The 23,623-nt window shown below is 36.5% G+C and overlaps 1 protein-coding gene across 6 annotated transcripts in view; it reads right to left on the bottom strand.

The window, feature by feature from the left end:
• Positions 1-1,078: 1,078 nt before the first annotated feature.
• Positions 1,079-23,623, bottom strand: part of LOC127857151 (protein kinase C-binding protein 1-like) — a 92,360-nt gene continuing 69,815 nt past the window's right edge. For 3 of the 6 annotated variants that reach the window (XM_052393541.1, XM_052393542.1, XM_052393538.1), the window contains exons 16-22: positions 19,620-19,773; positions 17,194-17,318; positions 15,847-16,015; positions 14,420-14,508; positions 11,064-11,213; positions 8,211-8,276; positions 1,079-2,882 (exon numbers count right to left, since the gene is read on the bottom strand). In XM_052393541.1, coding sequence (XP_052249501.1) covers positions 2,640-2,882; positions 8,211-8,276; positions 11,064-11,213; positions 14,420-14,508; positions 15,847-16,015; positions 17,194-17,318; positions 19,620-19,773 — 996 coding nt within the window. In that variant the 3' untranslated portion in view covers positions 1,079-2,639. The remainder of the gene's footprint in view (positions 2,883-8,210; positions 8,277-11,063; positions 11,214-14,419; positions 14,509-15,846; positions 16,016-17,193; positions 17,319-19,619; positions 19,774-23,623) is intronic. The other 3 variants (XM_052393539.1, XM_052393540.1, XM_052393543.1) reach the window with 3 other exon arrangements.

The raw sequence follows: 23,623 nt of genomic DNA, 5'->3' as shown, positions 1-23,623 counted from the left end.
TTTTAAACACGAATTTACTATTATAATGTTCTCTCAAACCAACTATTTCGATCGTTTTTTACTTTGCATTACTAATGGATAAACTCATTATATTCAAATTGTACGTACTTTATAAAATCGTTAACTGTCTTTACGCAATTAATGTTATTATTGTAAGCTTAAACATGTTCATTATACACTATCAAGACTAAAACTTCATATGTCATTATGTTCTTTGTGTTGGTTTCTTTCTATTTAAAAAGTAAAAAGAAATAAACATGTCTCTTTTTTATACTTCAGATTAATAAGAATAGTAAACTTGAATCTATCAGAATCCAATATCGTCAATAAAACACTTAAACTGCAAACGGCGCCAGATTGACTTACATATACCTCGGTGTGTGCTTGCCATTTCCTTTCACGCTGAAGAACGTGTTGAACTACTAATTCTCCCTGCTCACGACACACTTCTCTGTGTCAACGCATCCATCAGACTAGATATAATTGGTAAAAATGTTCTTGGCAATTTTAATTGGGCAATAAATGTAGCTTCTGGAGTGTTCACGAGGCAAATGTTGACGACGGGGGCCATAAATGTGGCTTCTTGAGTTCACAAGGCAAATGCTGATGAAGGACAAAATGTGATCACAAAAGACCACCATGAATACAAGCACCTTTTCTCATGTGAACTTAAAATCAAGAAACATTGAAAGAATTACCTGAAAAAATGGCAAAAAAATTAGTCAGTTAAATCGATACTACAGAACACTATTTAGCAGTTTGACAAAATGTATTTTGCTTGAAATGACACATTTGATAACATATTAAACATAATGTGGCATACAACTATTAAATTAGCCTTTCCTCTAATGAACATATACATTAATGCATCTTGTTTTAATGTTTTTATGTAATGGCAGAGTGGCATCTTACAAACGTGTCATACCAATGAAATTCATTGCACAGAACTGTAAAAAGGTTTTCACATCAAAGTGAAATGAATCTTTCTCGAGGCGTAGAATGTGTCCGGTATTATAATCAGTTAATCTAAAATCTCTTATTTTAAAAACGAAGTAGAAATATAACATTACAAAACAAATTCAGGTTGTAGTTTTTATTTTGAAATACAGCAACATGACTTCGCTTCTTACAAGTGCTCATTTGCAGCACTGAATACTGGGGTTCAGTTGTAGTATAATAGACAATAAGGGAAGCGGACAACGACAACAAGCCAGGCATGGTATTGTTATGTGCATGGGGGGTTAGAGGTTAGGTTTAGTGTTAGGGGTCAGGTTAGGGTTAGGATTAGCCTTAACCCATACTTTAACCCTAACCCGACCCCTAACACTAACCCTAACCTTACCATAACCCAGGGTTATCTCCCCTATACCATGCCTCGCTCGTTGTAATTGTCCTCTTCTCTAGACAATATGATACAATATATTCATCAAAAGGCAACCAATATTACAAAACATGTGATTTTTGACAGTAAACATTGACATTTATGTTTATGCCACCATTTTTTATGATACACAAAAACATTAACAAATGGAAAAAACACCCTAAAAACAACACCATCAAACAGTACAATTTTCCTTAAAATACTGGTACATATTTTAATGCAAGTCAACGGATAGAGAATAATCACATGAAAAGTAACAATTTTGCATTTAAAAATGGCAACTTTTGTAAAGGAAATAAAAATGTAGCACATTTTCTCTGTATAGCTAAGTTTAAGATTTTATAAGATATTCACAGAAACAGTACTAAGTATGAGTAATGCATGTGTTGCTTTTAATACAGGTATAATAAAAAGTCTTAGTTCTATGATTTGTTATAAAAGAAAAGAAAAACATTGAAACATATTCAGGCTTACAGATAAAAAATATTGAATCATTTAAATACAAGTTCAAACATGAAAGACAAGTTGAATGATTTCATATTTTCATATTAATGTTTTATGGAATTATCTTTGTACCAAGGACACTGCACACATATGGAGTAATGCTCATACACTTCCATAACATTTACTCAATGTGTTCGTAGAACATAACATCATCATATTTAAAATGAAACAGACTTAGATAAAGCTAAGTCATAATGAGAGCTATGTGAATCATTTTGGCAAACTTAAAATACAACTTTTTTTCCAGATAAATCGGAAGTGATGTAAAATATCACTTTTCAAAAACAATGGCTCTACAGTACTTTCATTAAATCTGTACATGTATTGCTAAAATGATGCAAATCTGGAGTTCTGATTACTTTTTTTTAAAGAAGGGTGATAAACATTTTCCCTGTTTGCAGAAGATATGAGCACAAGTAGAGAGCCTAGCTAAGTGCCGTTTGGATGTACAAGAAACTCTTCAAAATCTGTGAACTTGGTTATAGTCAATCAAATAAATATGTTTTGTTTTATGCTTAAATTGTGAATATTAAATTTTGCATTCATTGCCATAAGAAACCGGCAGAGTTTCTTAGTCAAGGTCCCAGTCAGAAGGGTCTAGGGGGCAGCATCCTGTATGTCATCATGTTCTGTTGAGGGCCCTTGAAGGTCAAGGTCACCATCAGAAGGTCCTCGAAGGTCAAAATCACAAGGGTTGGCAGCATCCTGGATGTCATCATGTTCTGTTGAGGGCCCTTGAAGGTCAAGGTCACAGTCAGAAGGGCCTAGGGGGCGGCATTCCGTACGTCATCATGTTTTGTTGAGGGCCCTGGAAGAGCAGGCGTGCCTGGGGCTGAACTTGCAGTGGGTAGATAGCCTGCTGAATCATGGGCTGTGAGAACACCATTCGGTTACCCATAGCCTGCTGTTGCTGCTGGTGTTGTTGCTGCTGCTGGTGTTGTTGCTGCTGCTGATGATGCTGATGAAGGCTAACATGCTGACCAGTGGGTATCTGCATCTGAGGCACAAGATAAAAGATGATAGTTGATGTGAAACAATTCACTTCTCAAATTTACCACTATTTATTTATGGTGAATTTAGCCCCATATAAACAAATGAAGAGTAAGTATTTGTATAAGGCGCTCCCTTTGATATATTTCTCTGTTATTTCTCCTTGTTGCTTTAAGAAGTTCTTGCGTGCAACACATTGTAAATATTTGTGTCAAGTAATTTCAAATCTTAAATGCTTGGAAAGTGGGAGTCTGGAAAAGTTTTGGACAAAGTGATAGAACATCATTTCTAAGGCTAAAATCATTCAGAAACTCTTTTTCAACTTATTTTTATGACAATAGTGGAAAAGCATATAGTGTCATCCCTGTATGTTTGTGCATGAGAGTGTATATGTGTGAGATATTTCGTGTCCGTCAATTAACTTTAGGCTACTATTCCATCTGTCCGTATCTGCAAAAAAATAGTTGAAATGCACTTTATCCGTGTCCGCATATCCGCACGCACAATGGGTGTCCGCAAAAGAACGCTCAAGTGAGCATTCTACTGTGGATGCAAAAAAAAATACGGGGTCTGTCATCTCACCAATCACAAATCAACTGAAAAACTAATCAAATTCATGAAAAATTACCAGGAATTATACAACCAACGGGACTCAGATTTTACTTCAAATGTTTGGAAAGGTACTAGTAGAAGATGTTTCAGGTATTTACCATTTGTATTCTTTTACAGACAGAATGATGATTTGTACCTTATATCTACTTAAATTCACGCTTGTCCTTCATAATAATCATCTCAATTATAATTTTCAGTTTTATCCATATAATAAAAGATACGTATGCGAATAAATGAAATATAGCGTCCGTATTATGATTTTGCGGATACGGATAAATGGAATATAGCGTCCTTATTATGATTTTGCGGATACGGATAGATGATATACAAGCCTTAACCTGCATAATGGGCATTGGCAAAAAGATCATATCAATACATTGTGTCTCATGCGACAACTTTGTTTGTCTGCTACAGGGTGAAGGTCACAGTGAACACTTGAAGTGTTTTCATATTCCGTACATGGATAAATATAAAGTAGTTAAGGTCACAGTGAACACTTGAAGTGTTTTCATATTCTGTACATGGATAAATATAAAGTAGTTAAGGTCACAGTGAACACTTGAAGTGTTTTCATATTCCGTACATGGATAAATATAAAGTAGTTAAGGTCACAGTGAACACTTGAAGTGTTTGCATATTCCGTACATGGATAAATATAAAGTAGTTAAGGTCACAGTGAACACTTGAAGTGTTTTCATATTCTGTACATGGATAAATATAAAGTAGTGAAGGTCACAGTGAACACTTGAAGTGTTTTCATATTCCGTACATGGATAAATATAAAGTAGTTAAAGTCACAGTGAACACTTGAAGTGTTTTCATATTCCGTACATGGATAAATATAAAGTAGTGAAGGTCACAGTGAACACTTGAAGTGTTTTCATATTCCGTACATGGATAAATATAAAGTAGTGAAGGTCACAGTGAACACTTGAAGTGTTTTCATATTCCGTACATGGATAAATATAAAGTAGTTAAGGTCACAGTGAACACTTGAAGTATTTGCATATTCCGTACATGGATAAATATAAAGTAGCTAAGGTCACAGTGAAAACTTGAAGTGTTTTCATATTCCGTACATGGATAAATATAAAGTAGTTAAGGTCACAGTGAACACTTGAAGTGTTTTCATATTCCATACATGGATAAATATAAAGTAGTTAAGGTCACAGTGAACACTTGAAGTGTTTTCATATTCCGTACATGGATAAATATAAAGTAGTGAAGGTCACAGTGAACACTTGAAGTGTTTTCATATTCCATACATGGATAAATATAAAGTAGTTAAGGTCACAGTGAACACTTGAAGTATTTTCATATTCCGTACATGGATAAATATAAAGTAGTGAAGGTCGCAGTGAACACTTTAAGTGTTTCCATATTCCGTACATGGATAAATATAAAGTAGTTAAGGTCACAGTGAACACTTGAAGTGTTTTCATATTCCGTACATGGATAAATATAAAGTAGTTAAGGTCACAGTGAACACTTGAAGTGTTTTCATATTCCGTACATGGATAAATATAAAGTAGTGAAGGTCGCAGTGAACACTTGAAGTGTTTTCATATTCCGTACATGGATAAATATAAAGTAGTTAAGGTCACAGTGAACACTTGAAGTGTTTTCATATTCTGTACATGGATAAATATAAAGAAGTGAAGGTCGCAGTGAACACTTGAAGTGTTTTCATATTCTGTACATGGATAAATATAAAGTAGTTAAGGTCACAGTGAACACTTGAAGTGTTTTCATATTCCGTACATGGATAATTATAAAGTAGTTAAGGTCACAGTGAACACTTGAAGTGTTTGCATATTCCGTACATGGATTAATATAAAGTTATTATCCTGAAACCATTTTACTGTTTTGAGTCACTGTGACCTTGACCTTTGACCTAGTGACCTGAAAATTAATAGGGGTCATCTGCCAGTCATGATCAATGTACCTATGAAGTTTCATGATCCTAGGCCTTAGCGTTCTTGAGTTATCATCTGGCAACCATCTGGTGGACGGACCGACGGACATGTGCAAAACAATATACCCCCTCTTCTTCGAAGGGGGGCATAAAAAGTTGTTCCTCGTGTCATAGTGTTTATTCCGGTAGGCGCGATAACGCGTCGCTATGGTGATGACAGTATACCTGTCATAAATCCTTCTAATTGCCTACCTTTAGAAAACTTTAATTGACCAAAGACAGTCATTTTGTGTCAAAATTATGACAGGTGCAAATCACATTGGCAATTAAAACACCGACCCGCACTTGATCTAATGACTCGAATTACATTTAAAATGATCAAAGATTAAATGAGTAAAGGAAAAGCCGACTTGGTGTTAAAAACAAAAAAGAACTTATGCAATAGATTTTTTATTGATGTAAATCGCGTTCTCCAATCGAAAATGTTTTTTTGCTCTAATTAAATTGATTATATGCGTATCGTATGGTTACAATCACGTTATCCAATCAAAAAAGCTTTTAGAAAATAATTTATTCACCTCTAAAGAGTATTTGCGTATCGTATTAAACAGGTTCAAAGTGTGTTGTGGCATCTTGTTTCACTATCTGTCGTTGGTGTTTTGTCATTTTGTTTGAATGTGTTCGCTATGTAATTAATACATTTAAGATCAGCTTAAATTATTTCTAGATCTAACTGTTTTGTCAAGTAATTGTTTTGTCATCATGTACATATTATGTTTCTCATTCTATTGTTGATGTACAATATTAAAAGTTTAAAAAACAGTTTTTGGCATTCAATTTTAACAATAAAAAATAATCAATACAAGAAACCGTCAGAGACGGGTGATGCTCCCCAAAAGTTTTTTTGTCACAATATTGCACTATATATTCAGATAAAAGGAAACGTCTAACAGATGGGGGGACAAGAATTGCACTTTATGTACAGTTAATGGAAAATTTCAAAGGGCCATAACTCTGTGAAAAATCATCCGACCAGAACCGGCTGATAATATGCACATCTCCTCTTGGTAGTGAAGCTTCCCATAAAGTGTAATTGAATTCCGGTCATTAATTGCTGAGAAATAGCCCGGACAAAAATTGTGCACAGACGGACGGACATTCACACGGACAGACGAAGCAGCAACTATTTGCTCCCCCGAAAATTTTTTGGGGGAGCATACAAATTAACTTCGAATTAGCAACGGCAACTTTGTGTCCATATCTACTCACTTCCGTTGAACTTCTGGTAAAAACAAAAGTAGAATTCATGCAGTAATGGTATGGTAAACAAAATTGATTTTGTTGATTTTTTTCCAACACATATTGACCGAATATTTGTTTGGAAGGATAACCGAATATTCAATTACCAAAATTGGTATTCGTTGCCATCCCTACATTTAACACTATTTTTTGTAGGTTATTCCTCATTTTGATAGTTAAAGTACATGTCCAGCCTATAACTTAACTGGCATAAATTATTATCATGTAAAGAAAACGTGTGCAAAACCATGTTGCTAGCTTAAAGGTCTATTCCAAAGTGGACACTTGAAGTGTTTGCATAGTCCTTATATTGTAATAGTGGTAGTAAATGTTAAGAAGACTGCTATCTCTTTTTAATTGGCCGATTTAAAAAAATAATTTCAAGATGACATTTTGTATGCACCAACTATGGAGGTCTCTCAAAGGTCAATACCACAAATGTGAATCAGCAACAACAGTTGTTTATGAGCAACAACAGTCAGAAAGGACTTATGTGTTGTGTTCACATTAGAGTGGCGTTCTGGGAAAACTGGGCTTAAGTCTTAATGCATGTGCCTAAAGTGTTGTCACAGATTAGCCTGTGCAGTCTGCATGTGCGTAAAGTGTCGTCCCAGATTAGCCTGTGCAGTCCGCACAGGCTAATCAGAATCGACACTTTCCGCTTAAACTAGATTTTCGGTAAAAAAGGACTTCATTTAAATGAAAAATACCATTAAAGCGGAAAGTGTCGCCCCTAATTAGCCTGTGCGGACTGCACAGGCTAATCTGGGACGGCACTTTATACACATGCATTATGCCCAGTTTTCTCAGAACAAGACACATACTATTCTGAGTAGGAAGAGTTCAGATTAATAAAAGTACATTATGAAACATCAATATTTAATTTTTAGGCACAGTTTTATTTTCAAACTTGCCTAATTAGAACAAATGTTGTTACAAATTTAATGATAATTTGGGTTGAACTGAGACTTCAAGAGTCTTAATAAGCCTTTCTTTATTTTGACATAGTGAATTACTGGCAGTTTCTCAAATAACATGACCCAGGTTTAACTCGGCAAAGATATCATTATGACAAATATTCTAAGTTTCATTAAGATTTGACAATAAATGTGGCATCTAGGGTGTTAACAAGGTAAACATTGATGATGGACAATACATGATGGAAACAAGAGATGTGTTTGTCAGAAACACGATGCCCCGTATTGCGCCGCTTTGAAGCCATATATTTGACCTTTGACCTTGAAGGATGACCTTCACCTTTCACAACTGAAAATGTGCAGCTCCATGAGATACACATGCATGCCAAATATCAAGTTGCTATCTTCAATAATGCAAAAGTTATTGCAAAACTTTAACCAAGGTTAAAGTTTGGGGACACATACAATGAATGAATGACAGACAGGCCAAAAACAATATGCCCCCTGATTGAAAGAAAAAGGATCACAAAAGCTCACTGTCTTCTCTGGAGAGAGAACAAAACAATAAAAATGTAACGTTTGATAATCTTACTGGTGTTACTCCAAATCTCTGCCGACTCATGAACATCATACCACCAGCTACACCAACAGGAGCAGGCTGAAATACACAACAATGTACAAAAGTACAAAAGGCCAGTTGGTACTTTTAATATGGAACAGACAAATAATGCCTCGTTCCGCTAAAACTGGGCTTTATTTAAGTGCGCAAAATGCTGTCCAGATAAGCCTATGCAGGGATGAAACTACATGCTTTTATGGAATTTTTTGTTTCGAAGAGATGTCTTCTTAGAAAAAATCCATTTCAGACAAAATGTGTCGTCATTATTTAGCTTGTGTAGACTGTTCAGGCTAATTTGGAACAACACTTTTTACACATGACTTTCTGAATAACGTTGATGGGTGTCGACATGGGGATGTACTTATCTGTCTGACTTTCTGAATAACGTTGATGGGTGTCGACATAGGGATGTACTTATCTGTCTGACATTCTGCACGGCATTGATGGGTGTCAACATGGGGATGTACTTACCTGTCTGACATTCTGAATAACGTTGATGGGTGTCAAGTTGTGGATGTACTTATCTGTCTGACATTCTGCATGACATTGATGGGTGTCAACAAGGGGATGAACTTACTTGTCTGACATTCTGCATGACCATGATTGGTGTAAACTTGTGGATGTACTTACCTGTCTGACATTCTGCATGACATTGATGGGTGTCAAGTTGTGGATGTACTTATCTGTCTGACATTCTGCATGACCTTGATGGGTGTCAAGTTGTGGATGTACTTATCTGTCTGACATTCTGCATGACCTTGATGGGTGTCAAGTTGTGGATGTACTTATCTGTCTGACATTCTGCATGACATTGATGGGTGTCAAGTTGTGGATGTACTTATCTGTCTGACATTCTGCATGACGTTGATGGGTGTCAACATGGGGATGTACTTACCTGTCTGACATTCTGCATGACATCAGGGGTTTTTTTTAGAAAAAGGGGAAGACGCTGGACGCTGGGTAAAAGCGAGCGCGAAAAAGACATATTTGGGGAAAAAATAAAAAAAGTTCATTTCAATGTCTATAACTCGCCTACAGACTTCAGGGTTTTTTTTAGAAAAAGAGACATGTCTCTGACCTTTTTGTTCTTAAACACATGAACAAGTATGATATTAAAGTCAAAGTCCTAAATAAAGTTGCAGGGGTAGATCTAATAATGGGAATTTTTTTCAAATGGGGCCGGGCAACGATTTCAATATTGTGATTTCAATTTCATGATGAATGGGTTGATGATCTAGATCTGCTACAGTATTGGAAGGGAAAGGTGCGGCAGTTGCCGTTTGTCTACTTTCACTTTCACAATAATCCGACAGTATTAATCGATGTTGATTACATGTACCTCCGAGTCCTGCTGGGTTTCAACGGTTTTTGATGATTCATTCTTAAAAAATGCGTCAACGCAATTAATATTTTTCGAGTCCGAATGTTTTATTTTGTTCGTGTATTTACGCCAATTGTGAGACTTTTTTTCTGTTTTAACGTTTATACCCATCTTGGCTTTCACATAACCCGGATGAAAACTCGACTGGTTTCCGGTAATTAATTGACGAATCACCCTTCTCGCGCAAGACCGGAATCCAGTAAAATAGTCACATGATTTATATGATTAGTTGCCCGGTTTCCATGACGTAATTTAAGAGCTATATATAGAATCACTGGGATTCCCAGATTTGAGTGTTCGTCGGGAGAGAGAGAGAGCGAGATCGTTGTACATGGTACAAATAGGATAAGTGTCGACTTCCCAAAAGAAAGAAAAAAACATTTCTTTGAGGGTAAAATATTATATTTGGGTGAAAAATTATATTTTTGGAGGGGAAATGGTAGTTTTAGGGGAAAAATTCTGGTAGGGGAAGACGCCGATTATCGGCGTCACTCTCTTAGTAAAAAAACCCCCTGGACATTGATGGGTTTTGACATAGGGATGAACTTACCTGTATGACGTTCTGCATGACATTGATAGGTGTTAGCATGGGGATGTACTTACCTGTGTGACATCCTGCATGACAATGATAGGTGTTAGCATGGGGATGTACTTACCTGTCTGACATTATGATTGACTGAAGGGTGTTGACAGGGTGATGTACTTACGTGTCTGACATTCTGTATGATGTTGAGGGGTGTTGACATGGGGATTAATTTACCTGTCTGACATTCTGCATGATATTGATGGGTGCCCACATGGGGCTGTACCTACCTGCCTGACATTTTGCATGACTGAAGGGTGTTGACATGGTGATGTACTTACCTGCCTGACATTCTGCATGACATTGATGGGTGTTGACATGGGGATGTACTTACCTGTCTGACATTCTGCATGACGTTGATGGGTGTAAGCATGGGGATGTACTTACCTGTCTGACATTCTGTATGATGTTGAGGGGTGTTGGCATGGGGATGAACTTACCTGTCTATCATTCTGCATGACATGGATGGGTGTTCACATGGGGCTGTACTTACCTGCATGACATTCTACATGACATTGATGGGTGCCCACATGGGGCTGTACTTACCTGTCTGACATTCTGCATGACTGAAGGATGTTGACATGGTGATGTACTTACCTGTCTGTCATTATGCATGACATACAGGGGTGTCAACAAGGGGATAAACTTACCTGTCTGACATTTTGCATGACATTGAGGGGTGTCAACATGGGGATGTACTTACCTGTCTGACATTGTGTATTACATTGATGGGTGTCCACATGGGAATGTACATACCTGTCTGACATTCTGCATGACATTGAAGTGTGTCGACATTGAAATGTACACACTTATCTGACATTCTGCATGACATTCAGGGGTGTCGACATGGGGATGTACTTACCTGTCTGACATTCTGCATGACGTTGATGGGTGTTGCCATGGGGATGTACTTTGGGCTGACCCCTGCTGACCTTGACTCCCCCCGCCTCTCCTCCTCCCGCTGTATTGCAGCTGAGATGTTGTTCTGGAGCAGACGCAGATGGTCTGGCTCCTGTAGCATGAATTGAGTCGCGCTCTGAGAAAACAGGGCTTAATGTATGTGCAGTCTGCACAGTCTAATCAGGGCCGACACTTTCCGTTTTTATGGTATTTTTCGTTTAAAGGAAGTCTCTTCTACACAAAAATCCAAATAAGGTGGAAAGTGTCGTTCCTGATTAGCCTGTGCAGACAGCACAGGCTAATCTGGGACGACACTTTATGCACATGCATTAAACCCAGTTTTCTCAGAACGTGACTTAATTGTGTTTTATATCTACGAATTTCATGAGTGTTTTTTGGGGGTAATAATATCGTGATATTCAAGGGACTTGCTCACAGTTTGCAAAAATGACAATTGTCAAAGATTCATAAAAAAATGTATACATTATATGCAACAAGCAAAATAACACTAATGACTGAGAAAAATGATAAAAATGTGTTCCTGTGATGATAATTATGAATCAAAATTGTAAAAATTATAAAGAGTTGGGTTTTTTATTGATAATTTAGCAAAAATGTGTATAGCAGACAAAGTGTTTTGCTATATAGCACGCTGCAAAAGACTGGGGAGAAGTGGTACCAAGTTTACTTTTACCAGTCCAGGGTTAGATCTTTAGAGCAGGAAATTTAGTAGGTATTTTTGTTTTCAAAAATACAAAGATCTGTGAACAAATACTTTTTATTGCTCTAAATTGAAGACAAGGGACAATATTGTCACAAAACCAGGTTTTCAGTTGAAAAAAAGTCTGATAAAGGGAGACAATTCAAAATGTGTATTGTTAACCCCCTTGTGTAAAATTGACCTTGATTTCAATTAGAAAAAAAGTCCGATAAAGAGAGACAATTTAAAATCAAAATGTGCATTGTTTGTTCATAGTTACATAGTTGTTTCAAAATCAATCTATTTTTAGTTGTGTCGACCTTGACCATGGAGATATTGACGTAATTCTTTGGCGCCACACACTGTCCAATAATGGTGAACAAATGTACCAAATGATTTTAAAACGTCACAATGAATGACATATTAATGGCCCAGACAAGCTCATTTATGGCCATTTTTGACCTTCAAACTCAAATTGTGACCTTGACCTTGGAGATATCGATGTGATTCTTTTGCGCGACACACCGTCTAATGATGGTGAACAAATGTGCCAAATGATTTTAAAATCTCACAATAAATGACATATTCATGGCCCAGACAAGCTCATTTATGGCCATTTTTGACCTTCAAACTCAAATTGTGACCTTGACCTTGGAGATATCGACGTAATTCTTTTGAGCCACAATGTGCCAAATGATTTTAAAATCTGACAATGAACAACAAAGTTATGGCCGGACAAGCTTGTTCCGCCCGCCAGCCCGCCGACATCACCAATCTAATAATTACTTTTTTCCTTCCGAAAACCTGGTTAAAAATACTGAAACAAGAGCTGTGTTTGTAAAACACAATGCCCCCTACTGTGCCGCTTTGAAGCCATATATTTGACCTTTGACCTTGAAGGATGACCTTGACCTTGACATTTCACCTTTCAAAATGTGCAGTTCCATGAGATATGCATGTATGCCAAATATTGAGTTGCTATCTTCAATATTGCAAAATTTAACTTTGACCTTGAAGGATGACCTTGACCATTCACCACTCAAAATGTGCAGCTCCATGAGATGGGCATGAATGCCAAAAATCGAGTTGCTATCTTCAATATTGCAAAATTTGACCTTTGACCTTGAAGAATGACCTTCACCTTTCACTACTCAAAATGAGCAGCTCCATGAGATGCACATGCATGCCAACTATCAAGTTGCTATCTTCAATATTGAAAAAGTTATGGCCAATGTTAAAGTTTTCAGACGGACAGACGCCATATGTTTGACATTTGACCTTGAAGGATGACCTTGACCTTCACCTTTCACCATTCAAAATGTTCAGCTCCATGAGATACACATGCATGCCAAATATCAAGTTGCTATCTTCAACATTGCAAAATTTGACCTTGAAGGATGACCTTGACCTTTCACCACTCAAAATGTGCAGCTCCATGAGATGAACATGCATGCCAAATATCAAGTTGCTATATTCAATATTGAAAAAGTTATGGCCAATGTTAAAGTTTTCGGACAGACAGACGCCATATATTTGACATTTGACCTTGAAGAATGACCTTGAACATCACCTTTCACCACTCAAAATGTTCAGCTCAAGAGATACATATGCATGCCAAATATTAAGTTGCGATCTTCAATATTGAAAAAGTTATGGCCAATGTAAACGTTTTCGGATGGACGGACATACGCCATATATTTGACATTTGACCTTGAAGGATGACCTTCACCTTTCACCACTCAAAATGTTCAGCTTCATGAGATACATATGCATGCCAAATATCAAGTTGCAATCTTCAATATTGAAAAGGTTATGGCCAATGTTAAAGTTTTCGGACGGACTTACGCCATATATTTGACATTTGACCTTCAAGGATGACCTTGACCTTCACCTTTCAACACTCAAAATGTGCAACTCCGTGAGATGCACATGCAAGCAAAATATCAAGTTGCTATCTTCAATATTGAAAAATTTATGGCCAACGTTAAAGTTTTCGGATGGACAGACGCCATATATTTGACATTTAACCTTGAAGGATGACCTTGACCTTCACTTTTTACGACTCAAAATGTTCAGCTCCATGAGATACACATGCATGCCAAATATCAAGTTGCTACCTTCAATATTGAAAAAGTTATGGCCAATGTTTAAGTTTTTGGACGGACGGACAGACGCCATATATTTGACATTTGACCTTGAATAATGACCTTGACCTTCACCACTCAAAATGTGCAGCTCCATGAGATGCACATGCACGCCAAATATCAAGTTGCCATGTTCAATATTTAAAAAGTTATGACCGTTAAAGTTTTCGGACGGACGGACGGACTGACATACTGACTGATGGACAGTTCAACTGCTTTATGCCACCCTACCGGGGGCATAAAAACAAAGCCAAAGACATGATCTTATGAATGGAAAATATTTAATCAATTACATAAATGCTATCAAATTACTGACCACTTAAGACAACTATTATATAAGAGAATACATGTATTAAAATAATTAGGTATTGATTAAGATTATTGTGAACCACTAATTTCTTTTTCAAATAATTTACCAGTTAATCACTATTAAACTGGGTTCCCAGTTTTTAACTCATTGAGAGATGCACTTACATTCTGAGAGACAGTTGCCACAGTGGGGGCTGTGTGTGGAACACTCACTGTCGCCATGGGAGACGGTGAGGCAACTGAACACACTACACCTGTAAAAGAAAGCCAATCAGTTACCATAGAAACAATATGAATCGAATATAACAGTCACTTATTTTTGACACTGCAAAAATGATTATTTCTGTTACATGTTTTCTGATTACACCGGAATTAGGTCACTGCAGGATACTTTAATGTTGTTACTCACTTAAAACAAGATGTGTTTGTGAAACACAATGTCCCCCTATATGATGTTTGACATTGTAGGATGACCTTGACCTTGTGAAGGATGACCTTGACCTTTCACCACTCAAAATGTGCAGCTCCATGAGATACACATGCATGCCAAATATCAAGTTGCTATCTTCAATATTGCAAAAGTATTCATAAAATGAGTGATTTTGGTCACATATAATTGACCTCTGACCTTGAAGGATGACCTTGACCTTTCACCACTCAAAATGTGCAGCTCCATGAGATACACATGCATGCCAAATATCAAGTTGCTATCTTCAATATTGCAAAAGTATTCATAAAATGAGCGATTTTGGCCACATATATTTGACCTCTGACCTTGAAGGATGACCTTGACCTTGACCTTTCACCACTCAAAATGTGCAGCTTCATGAGATACACATGCATGCCAAATATGAAGTTGCTATCTTCAATATAGCAAAAGTTATTGCAAAATGTTAAAGTTGGCGCAAACAGACAGACAGACCAACAGACAGACAGGGCAAAAACAATATGTATAACAAATCTTTAATGTTAGCTTTCTGACAGAATTTTAAATGACCATCCAAACCAGGTTTTGAAAAACCCAGTTTCCAGTTTCAGTTGAGTATAGTGGTGTTAGGATCAATGTATTTTAGTTCACAATTATAAAATAATGGAGGGAATCCCATATGTGAGAGAAGCCACTGCACTGCCAGTGATTGTCTCCTTTGTCAAGGTCTTTTTTTCTTATCACAATTTTATTTATTAAAGGGATAAACTGTGCAGGAAATTCACAAAATCCAAAGCATGTGAATCTGCAACCCCAAGTGAAACTGCATTGGTTGGTTGGGTCTCACCTGTGAAGGTCTTGGTCTTGTCCAGCTGCTTAAAATATTTAAAGAACAATACAAGAGAAATAGCCACACTCCGCGAAAAAAGGAACTTAATGCTTGTGTAGTGTTGTTTCCTATTAGCCTGTGCAGTCCCCACAGGGTAGAAACTTTCTGCTTTAAAGGTGATTTTTCTTTTGAAGAAATTCTCTTCTTATGGAAATCCAATTTAGGCGGCCTGCACAGGCTAATCAGGGAACGACACTTTATACAAATGCATTCAGCCTCGTTTTTCCAGAGTAAAAGGCTTAATTATAAAGATTTCAAGGGAGGCAAATCTCTTACCCTGAGAGGCGCTGACTGCACTGGCAGGGGTTGCCTCCCCAATCTTGTTCTTGTTGGTCTGCAGACATGAGTGCATGTGGAGGGGCCAGTGGTTCTGCTGGCAGGGGTAGTCACAGTAGCTCGTGTTCCAGCAGCAGTAGAAGATCGCCTCCTTGCCACAGTACGCACACTGTCAGTGAACAAGTGATCTTACGATAACTAACAATAAAACGTTGACAAGGTTTCACTACATTCCTTTAAGGAATATTGCCAAGGCAGCAATGGCTTATGTGAAGTATCACCTTTTTGTTACAATTGGAAAACATCATTGTATAGAAGTTACAGTGAAAACTAAATGCATTTAATATTTTGGCAAACAAATTTATGTTTCCAAAAAACATAATATTGCATTTTTCTAGTTTATGAATTGCTACAGAAACCTAATTGGTATTGAGTATCTTGCAAATTTATGTGTAAATTTGAAACAATTGCTAAGTAATTTATGCACTGAACAAAAATATATTAACAGAATGTTCTACCGTTAAAGTACTGATAATACATCAGTGCCCCAGATAAGCTGCGTATCTGCGTCTTTCACCCTATTAAAATGTTTACAAACGCAAAGAAATACAATATCGTGCGTATTGAAAACGCAACCAATTTGACTATTACGCAAATTCTTCAAATTTGATGCGTACGATACAATAGCTTTGATTGAAATGCTTTGCTCATTTTCAGTATTTCAGTATTTTTTCTCTGGAATTATCATCGTAACGCGGCGACGCTTCCGGCGACGCTTATCGTAACGCGACGACGCTTTCATTCAGCAAGCGCCTAGATGATGTAGCAAGAAAACAGTCAAAGTTATTCAAAGGCTCTGCAGACTAGATTTCATATCTAAATAAAGCGTCTGACCAAATTATTTACGACGACATAAATGCGTTTTCAATCTGACTTAATCCGTTGCTCATTGTACATGTATTTGTAAAGCGTCTGTACTTGAGTTTTTATTATGATGCGATATAAAAATGTCATAGAGAGGTCAAAAGACATCCGTCATTGTTGCACCTAAATATCAGTCGATCGCAAAATTTTTAGCATCAGATTTTTTAAAGATAACAGTTTATATTATGGACAGTTTCAAGGATTAAAGTTATAAAACAAAAGTTAATTAAAGTTAATTATGATAGTTTACAGTGTTATTGAATTAATGCAAGCGTGCAGCTTCAACAGACGTCAAGCAGCTTTTTTATAACTCATTTCACCCTATTTCAAGAACGAAATCACCCTATTTTTTCAAAATCAATGGGTGAAAACCCTTTAACCCAAATAATTATCTGGGGCACTGAACATTATTACACCATTTACCCATTGTTTCTTCTTTGCCTCTGCAACAGCTGCCTCTTTCTCAGCCTCAATTTTAGAACGTATCGCCTTGGAAACCTGGTCTTTCTCTGCATCCCAGCACGCCTTCATCTCTGACAGAGTCAGCTCTACAACACCAAACAGTACAATTTTTTTTTTCTTCTTTGAAACCCACTGAATATCAGCCCTTTCCCATATTTTTCACCTCTATCGATGTCCCAAAACTAGCTTTTTACGCTCTTAATTGCCATAACATTATATGATATTAACAAGAGCACCGCCTTGCGGGTGCAGACCGCTCATTTATTTTCTTTTTAAAGGTGAAGGGACTCTCATTTTCAATCACAAAGGAGGGAGGGGCGGAGTGAAGAGGGGTGTATAGTGTGGGGGTGTTGAATTTTTTACATTATCTTCCAAAAATGCGAAAAAAAATGCAAAAAAAATGCAAAAAAAAAATTCGGGTGGGGGGTGGATTTTTGGGTGCGATGGTTGGATGGTATTTCAAACATAAAATAATAAAAATAAATATGTGTGTTTTTTAACCGTTAAAAAAAAAATAAATGGGGGGATGGGGTGGGGGGGGGGGGGGGGTGGGGATAAAGTGTGAGGGTGTGGTGGTAATTTGTGAGATGATTTAAAAAAAAAAAAAAAAAATTAGGGGGGGGGGGGGGTGGGGGGGGGTGGGGGGAGGGGGGGATTCTTGGGTGCGATGGTTGGACGGTATTTCAAACATAAAATATTTGTGTTTTTTAACCGTTTCAAAAAAAAAATGGGGGTGGGGTGGGGTGGTATAGTGTGAGGGTGTGGTGGTCATTTGTGAGATGATCTTCAAAAAAATATAAATAAAAATAGGGGGGGGGGAGGGGGGGGGGGGAGGGCACAGGGGATGGTTTGGGTGGAGTCTATTGTGGTATGTCAGGTAAGAGTAGTTTTGTCAAAGTATCAATCAAATCTAATCATAAATAAAGAAGTTATGTCAATTTTAGCAAAATTTAATAATTTGACCTTGAGAGTCAAGGTCATTCAAAGGTCAAGGTAAAATTCAACTTGCCAGGTACAGTAACCTCATGATAGCATGAAAGTATTTGAAGTTTGAAAGCAATAGCCTTGATACTTAAGAAGTAAAGTGGATCGAAACACAAAATTTAACCATATATTCAAAGTTACTTAGTCAAAAAAGGGCCATAATCCCGTAAAAATGACAACCAGAGTTATGCAACTTGTCCTTTTACTGTACCCTTATGATAGTTTGCGAGTTTTCCAAGTATGAAAGCAATATCTATGATACTTTAGGGGTAAAGTGGACCAAAACACAAAACTTAACCAAATTTTCAATTTTCCAGGTATAAAACGGGCACATAATTCTGTCAAAATGCCAGTCAAAGTTACATTACTTTGACTGCCCAGTCCCCTTATGATAGTTAATAAGTGTTGCAAGTATGAAAGCAATAGCTTTGATACTGTAGGAATAAAGTGGACCTAAACACAAAACTTAACCAAATTTTCAATTTTCTAAGTATAAAAAGGGCACATAATTCTTTCAAAACGCACGCCAGAGTTATCTAACTTTGCCTGCCCAGTCCCCTCATGATAGTAAGTAAGTGTACCAAGTTTGAATGCCATAGCATTGATACTTTCTGAGAAAAGTGGTCCTAAACGCAAAACTTAACCAAAATTTTCAATTTTCTAAGCATAAAAAGGAACATAATTCTGTCAAAATGCACGCCAGAGTTATCTAACTTTGTCTGCCCAGTCCCCTCATGATAGTTAGTAAGTGTACCAAGTTTGAATGCAATAGCATTGATACTTTCTGAGAAAAGTGGACCTAAACGCAAAACTTAACCGGACGCCGATGCCAACGCCAAGATGATGAAAATAGCTCATAATTTTTTTTTCAAAAAATAGATGAGCTAAAAATTATATGTTTGAGAATACTGCATGAGTTTGACAATTGCATATGATAATATTTACTGGAATTGTTGCCAAACTATATTAGATTTAACAGTCTAATCTGGCATGACACTTTCTAACTAAAATGCATGTTTGCTAAGACTTCCTTTCTACAAAAAATACAATAAAAGCGGACAGTGGTTTCCCTGACTTGTCTGTGCAGATTGCACACGCTTATCTGGGACAACACTTTATGCACATGCATTAAGCCAAGTTCTTCCTGAGCATGACTCGGCCAACATACAAAAGTTGTGTCTCTTTAATTTGACCTAGTTTTTTAAACTCACGTGAACCAGTTTTGAACTCTGCCCAGATATCATAAGAACATAATCTTTACCATGTTACATGAAGATCGGACAATAATTGTGGCCTCTAGAGAATTAACAATGTAAATGTTGACAACCCACAAAAGACTACCCACAAAAGGCGATAACAAAAGCTAACCATCGGCTGAGCTAAAAATAAATGCCCCAACGTACGAAAGTTGTGTCTCATCTCAGTAATCTCGATGCTGTAGTCATGTTTGGCCTGCTCCAGCTGGTGGTACAGGGTGTCCACTGTCTCCTGACACGTCTGCTCCTTCAGTACCTCCGCACACATTTCATCAAAAGTCTTCTGTATGCTCTCCAGTAACTAATGAGAGAATAGAAGAGATTATTCTGTATGCTCTCCAGTAACTGAGAAGAGAATAGTAGAGATTATTCTGTATGCTCTCCAGTAACTGATGAGAGAATAGTAGAGATTATTCTGTATGCTCTCCAGTAACTGAGGAGAAAATAGTAGATTATTCTGTATGCTCTCCAGTAACTGAGAAGAGAATAGTAGAGATTATTCTGTATGCTCTCCAGTAACTGAGGAGAGAATAGAAGCGATTATTCTGTAGGCAAGAGGTTTTTAATAAAATGATTTTCGGACCCGCCGACTCTTATTTTTGACGAAACCAAAAAAAAAAAAGAATTATAATTTCAATCTCGGATTTTTTTTTTCGGGTTCCAAAAGCCGGGTTTTAGACACAAAACGCGTGTCGGGTTTTAGAGAAGTAATTTATTTAAAGCGTTTACCGATATCGCATTTAAATGTATCATAAGCGCTTTTGTAACATCAATCATTTTTACTGAAAACATGCAAAATGGTGGCGAGACCACGATGACTTTATACTGGTTTGGACTTATTATTTACCAGGATGCTACAACAACAAAACAATTTATCAAAGCCACTAGTGGCCAAACAATTGGCGATGTTGTGCGCAAACATGTTGTTAACGAACACGACGAAATCGCTTCACTTGAAGCGTCTAAGTCAATGATTGACACAGAAAAGGTTAAGTGTGACCCAACTATGCCAGTGAATGTTTTGGTCGAGAGCGAGATGCATACATGCTATTTTAAAGTACCAAACCCCACAGGATCGTAGTATTATAAAAGAAAATGCATTTGATATCCTAATGGCGATGAGGAGGAATTACTGCTACCTTCACTCTGCCAGGTAAACCATATGTAAAGTATTTAAGAAATTTAACAATTTAATATACAAATGTATGCAATATATTAATTATTTGGCAAACCTGTCATTGCAATTAGCAGGCTGACCAAAAATAATGATTTTATTTATTTTTTATATTAACCCTTTCAGTGTGAGAACCGAATTTTGAAGGCCTTTGCAAACAGTTTGGATCCAGATGAGACGCCACAGAACATGGTGTCTCATCAGGATCCAAACCGTTTGCTATTCTGATAGTATTCTTTGAAAAAAAATCAAAGAAAATCATATTAAATTGTAGCAATTCAGCTGACGCCATTTTAGCAGACCACAAATTTCCAAGCATGCAAAGGGTTAATTGCTTTATAATTGATAAAATACAAATCTGTTTTGATAGTCTTGGCAAGGTGGTATATTTGACTTTTATAGTGACTTTTAAAAGATCTGTTCTTCATCAAAATGTAACATTGAAGGACATACTGTAGCCACTTTTTTCAAGGTGCAATGTATTTAAATTGAACTCATATGTCATAACCATATTATGTTAATACTCAAGCAACACTTGGCGTGTTTCATTTTTGAATTACATATAAAAGATGTTGTTTTAATAGAGGAATATTAAAGTGCCTAGGCAGTAACATGGGGGATTGGATGACAGATTAAGATTTTGTAATTTGAAGATTGACTTGTTCATTTTGTTTTAAAAGGAATTGCTTGCAAAAGACATATTTGCGTTTGTGCATTTTCATTTGTAACAGAAACTGTTTCGGAAAATTATGCAACTATAATTATAATCGTATGAAATGCAGGTGTGTTAATAAATGTGTTTATTGCTAAATATTTGTATGAGAATGTTTAGAACTTAATGAATTTCATTGACATTTATTATTTTGGTCATGAAATATACAAAGAACTTCATACCATAACATTTTAGCATAGTGCATTTTTGGTCACCATCTTTTTTTTTCTTTTTTTTCCCGTCCTACTGGACACTTTTTGGAAAAAAATCCGAAAATCATTTTATTAAAAAACTCTGGCCGACTATGCTCTACAGTAGCTGAGGAGAGAATGGTAGAGATTCTGTATGCTCTCCAGTAACTGAGAAGAGAATAGTAGCAATTATTATAACCTTGTTCTGGAAAAACTGAGCTTACGGTAAGTCATTTGCTTCAAGTCTCATCCCAGATTGGCCTGGGCAGTCCTGACTGAGAAAGATAATTTTATTGGAACAAAAGAATGTAAGATTTGTAATGTGAGTGGCAAACAGTAATGTTACATTTGTCTGTAAAGAAAGAAAGAATTTTAGAGATAAAATTGGAAAGAAAGAATGTTATGATAACGAAACTGGAAGGAAAGAATGTCAGATGTAATGACACTTGCAATCATTAATGTAATAAATCATATGTCTGGCAAGGAGGAATGTTGGAGACCACAATGAGAATGCAAGGATGTATGTTACAGATAATAAAATACCAAGGTGCATCTCTTTCCTCATCAAACCTCTAATTATTCTTTCCAATACCTAGGGAAAGAATGTTTATTAGATATTGAGAGCTTCAACTCATCAAACCTCTAGTTATTCTTTCCAATACCTAGGGAAAGAATGTTTATTAAATATTGAGAGCTTCAACTACCCGTACTTTAACACAGAAAATGACCTAAATTTTTACCTAGACCTGTAAGAGGATAGGTGAAGTAATCAAGCCTTTTTCTGTCTATTTTGGGAAAAAGTACCAAGCAAAATTGGGATTTTTCGAGTAGCGAAATCTTTCAAATTGGGAAGAATTTTCACCGACAAAAGCATTATTAGGGAAATTATTTTTCTTGATTTTTCATATTAAATCTAATGTTTTCATACATCGGTATTGCCATAAAATGCTAAGAAATGTATTAAAATCTTTTTTCCATGCAACAGTCATTGTCCACTGCTTGCGTAAGTATCTTTATGATAAAAATACATACTTGTGTTATGCTTGAAGTTCAAATAAAATACATAGCTGGATATGTCATTTAGGATTTTGTTTATGAATATTCACAGTTGAAGGACCTGCGTTCAACATATTATTATTCAAAATTCAAGTTGCCAAATGTCTGAAGGCAACCATTTTTGAAAGACAGTAATAATTAATACGTACACATGATTATCACTTGTTGTATACCGCGTACATTACCGATAATTCTGAATAATCCAGCACCAATATTTGAAAGCTAATTCTGACCGAACAAGACCGAAAATGTGTCTTAAGAATTGCATAATTACAACTGGCCCTCATTTGTCTGAAGTGTCGAGGTCGTGAAAATTGCATTATGGAACACTCGATACAAAACATTTTACAGGGTATTCTAATTGGCACGCTTAAACACAGCACACAGTTATTTAAAACACATTACCTACCGGGAAACACATTTTTTGGCTTCTGTCATTTCGGTCGGAAATAGGGAATTTTTTTTTAGAATTGGGAAAAAATGTGCATATTTGGCATTGGGAATGGGTCCGACTATCGGACCTGTAGGATAGGCAGAAAAAGGTCTGAGTAAAAAAAAATCATTTGGTCATGGAAAAAAATACTGTTCTTTTCTGACTTAATGACATTATGGAAATACTTTCACACATCAGCATGGACTAAAAGGCAATAATGACATGATACTACTAAATGTATTGGGTATTTGTTTATAGTTTGACAACATGTGGTATTATCACTGAGAAGGGAGACAATAAATAGTTATATAAGCAATTGCAAAAATTAAATATGCAAATAGTCTCCCTTTGTGTTGAGATCAGCATTATTGTTTTACATTAGAAACAGCGATGTCACTTTAAATTCCAAATGCCCCTTAAGTATCCTTTTGACCCAAAAGTGTGACCTTGATTTGATCTTCAAAGTTGAGAAAAACCAATAAGTTTTATTTATTAAATAAAGAATAGAAATCTAGATGTACTCAATTGCACTTCTTTCAAAGTCTTCTATCATAATATGAAATCTCCTTTTAATCCCTGTCATAC

The sequence above is a fragment of the Dreissena polymorpha genome, chromosome 14 (assembly GCF_020536995.1).
Source record: "Dreissena polymorpha isolate Duluth1 chromosome 14, UMN_Dpol_1.0, whole genome shotgun sequence".
NCBI classification, from domain to species: Eukaryota; Metazoa; Mollusca; class Bivalvia; order Myida; family Dreissenidae; genus Dreissena; species Dreissena polymorpha.
Note: the sequence above shows the minus strand (reverse complement) of the source record. Positions and strands in the feature narration are given on the sequence as shown.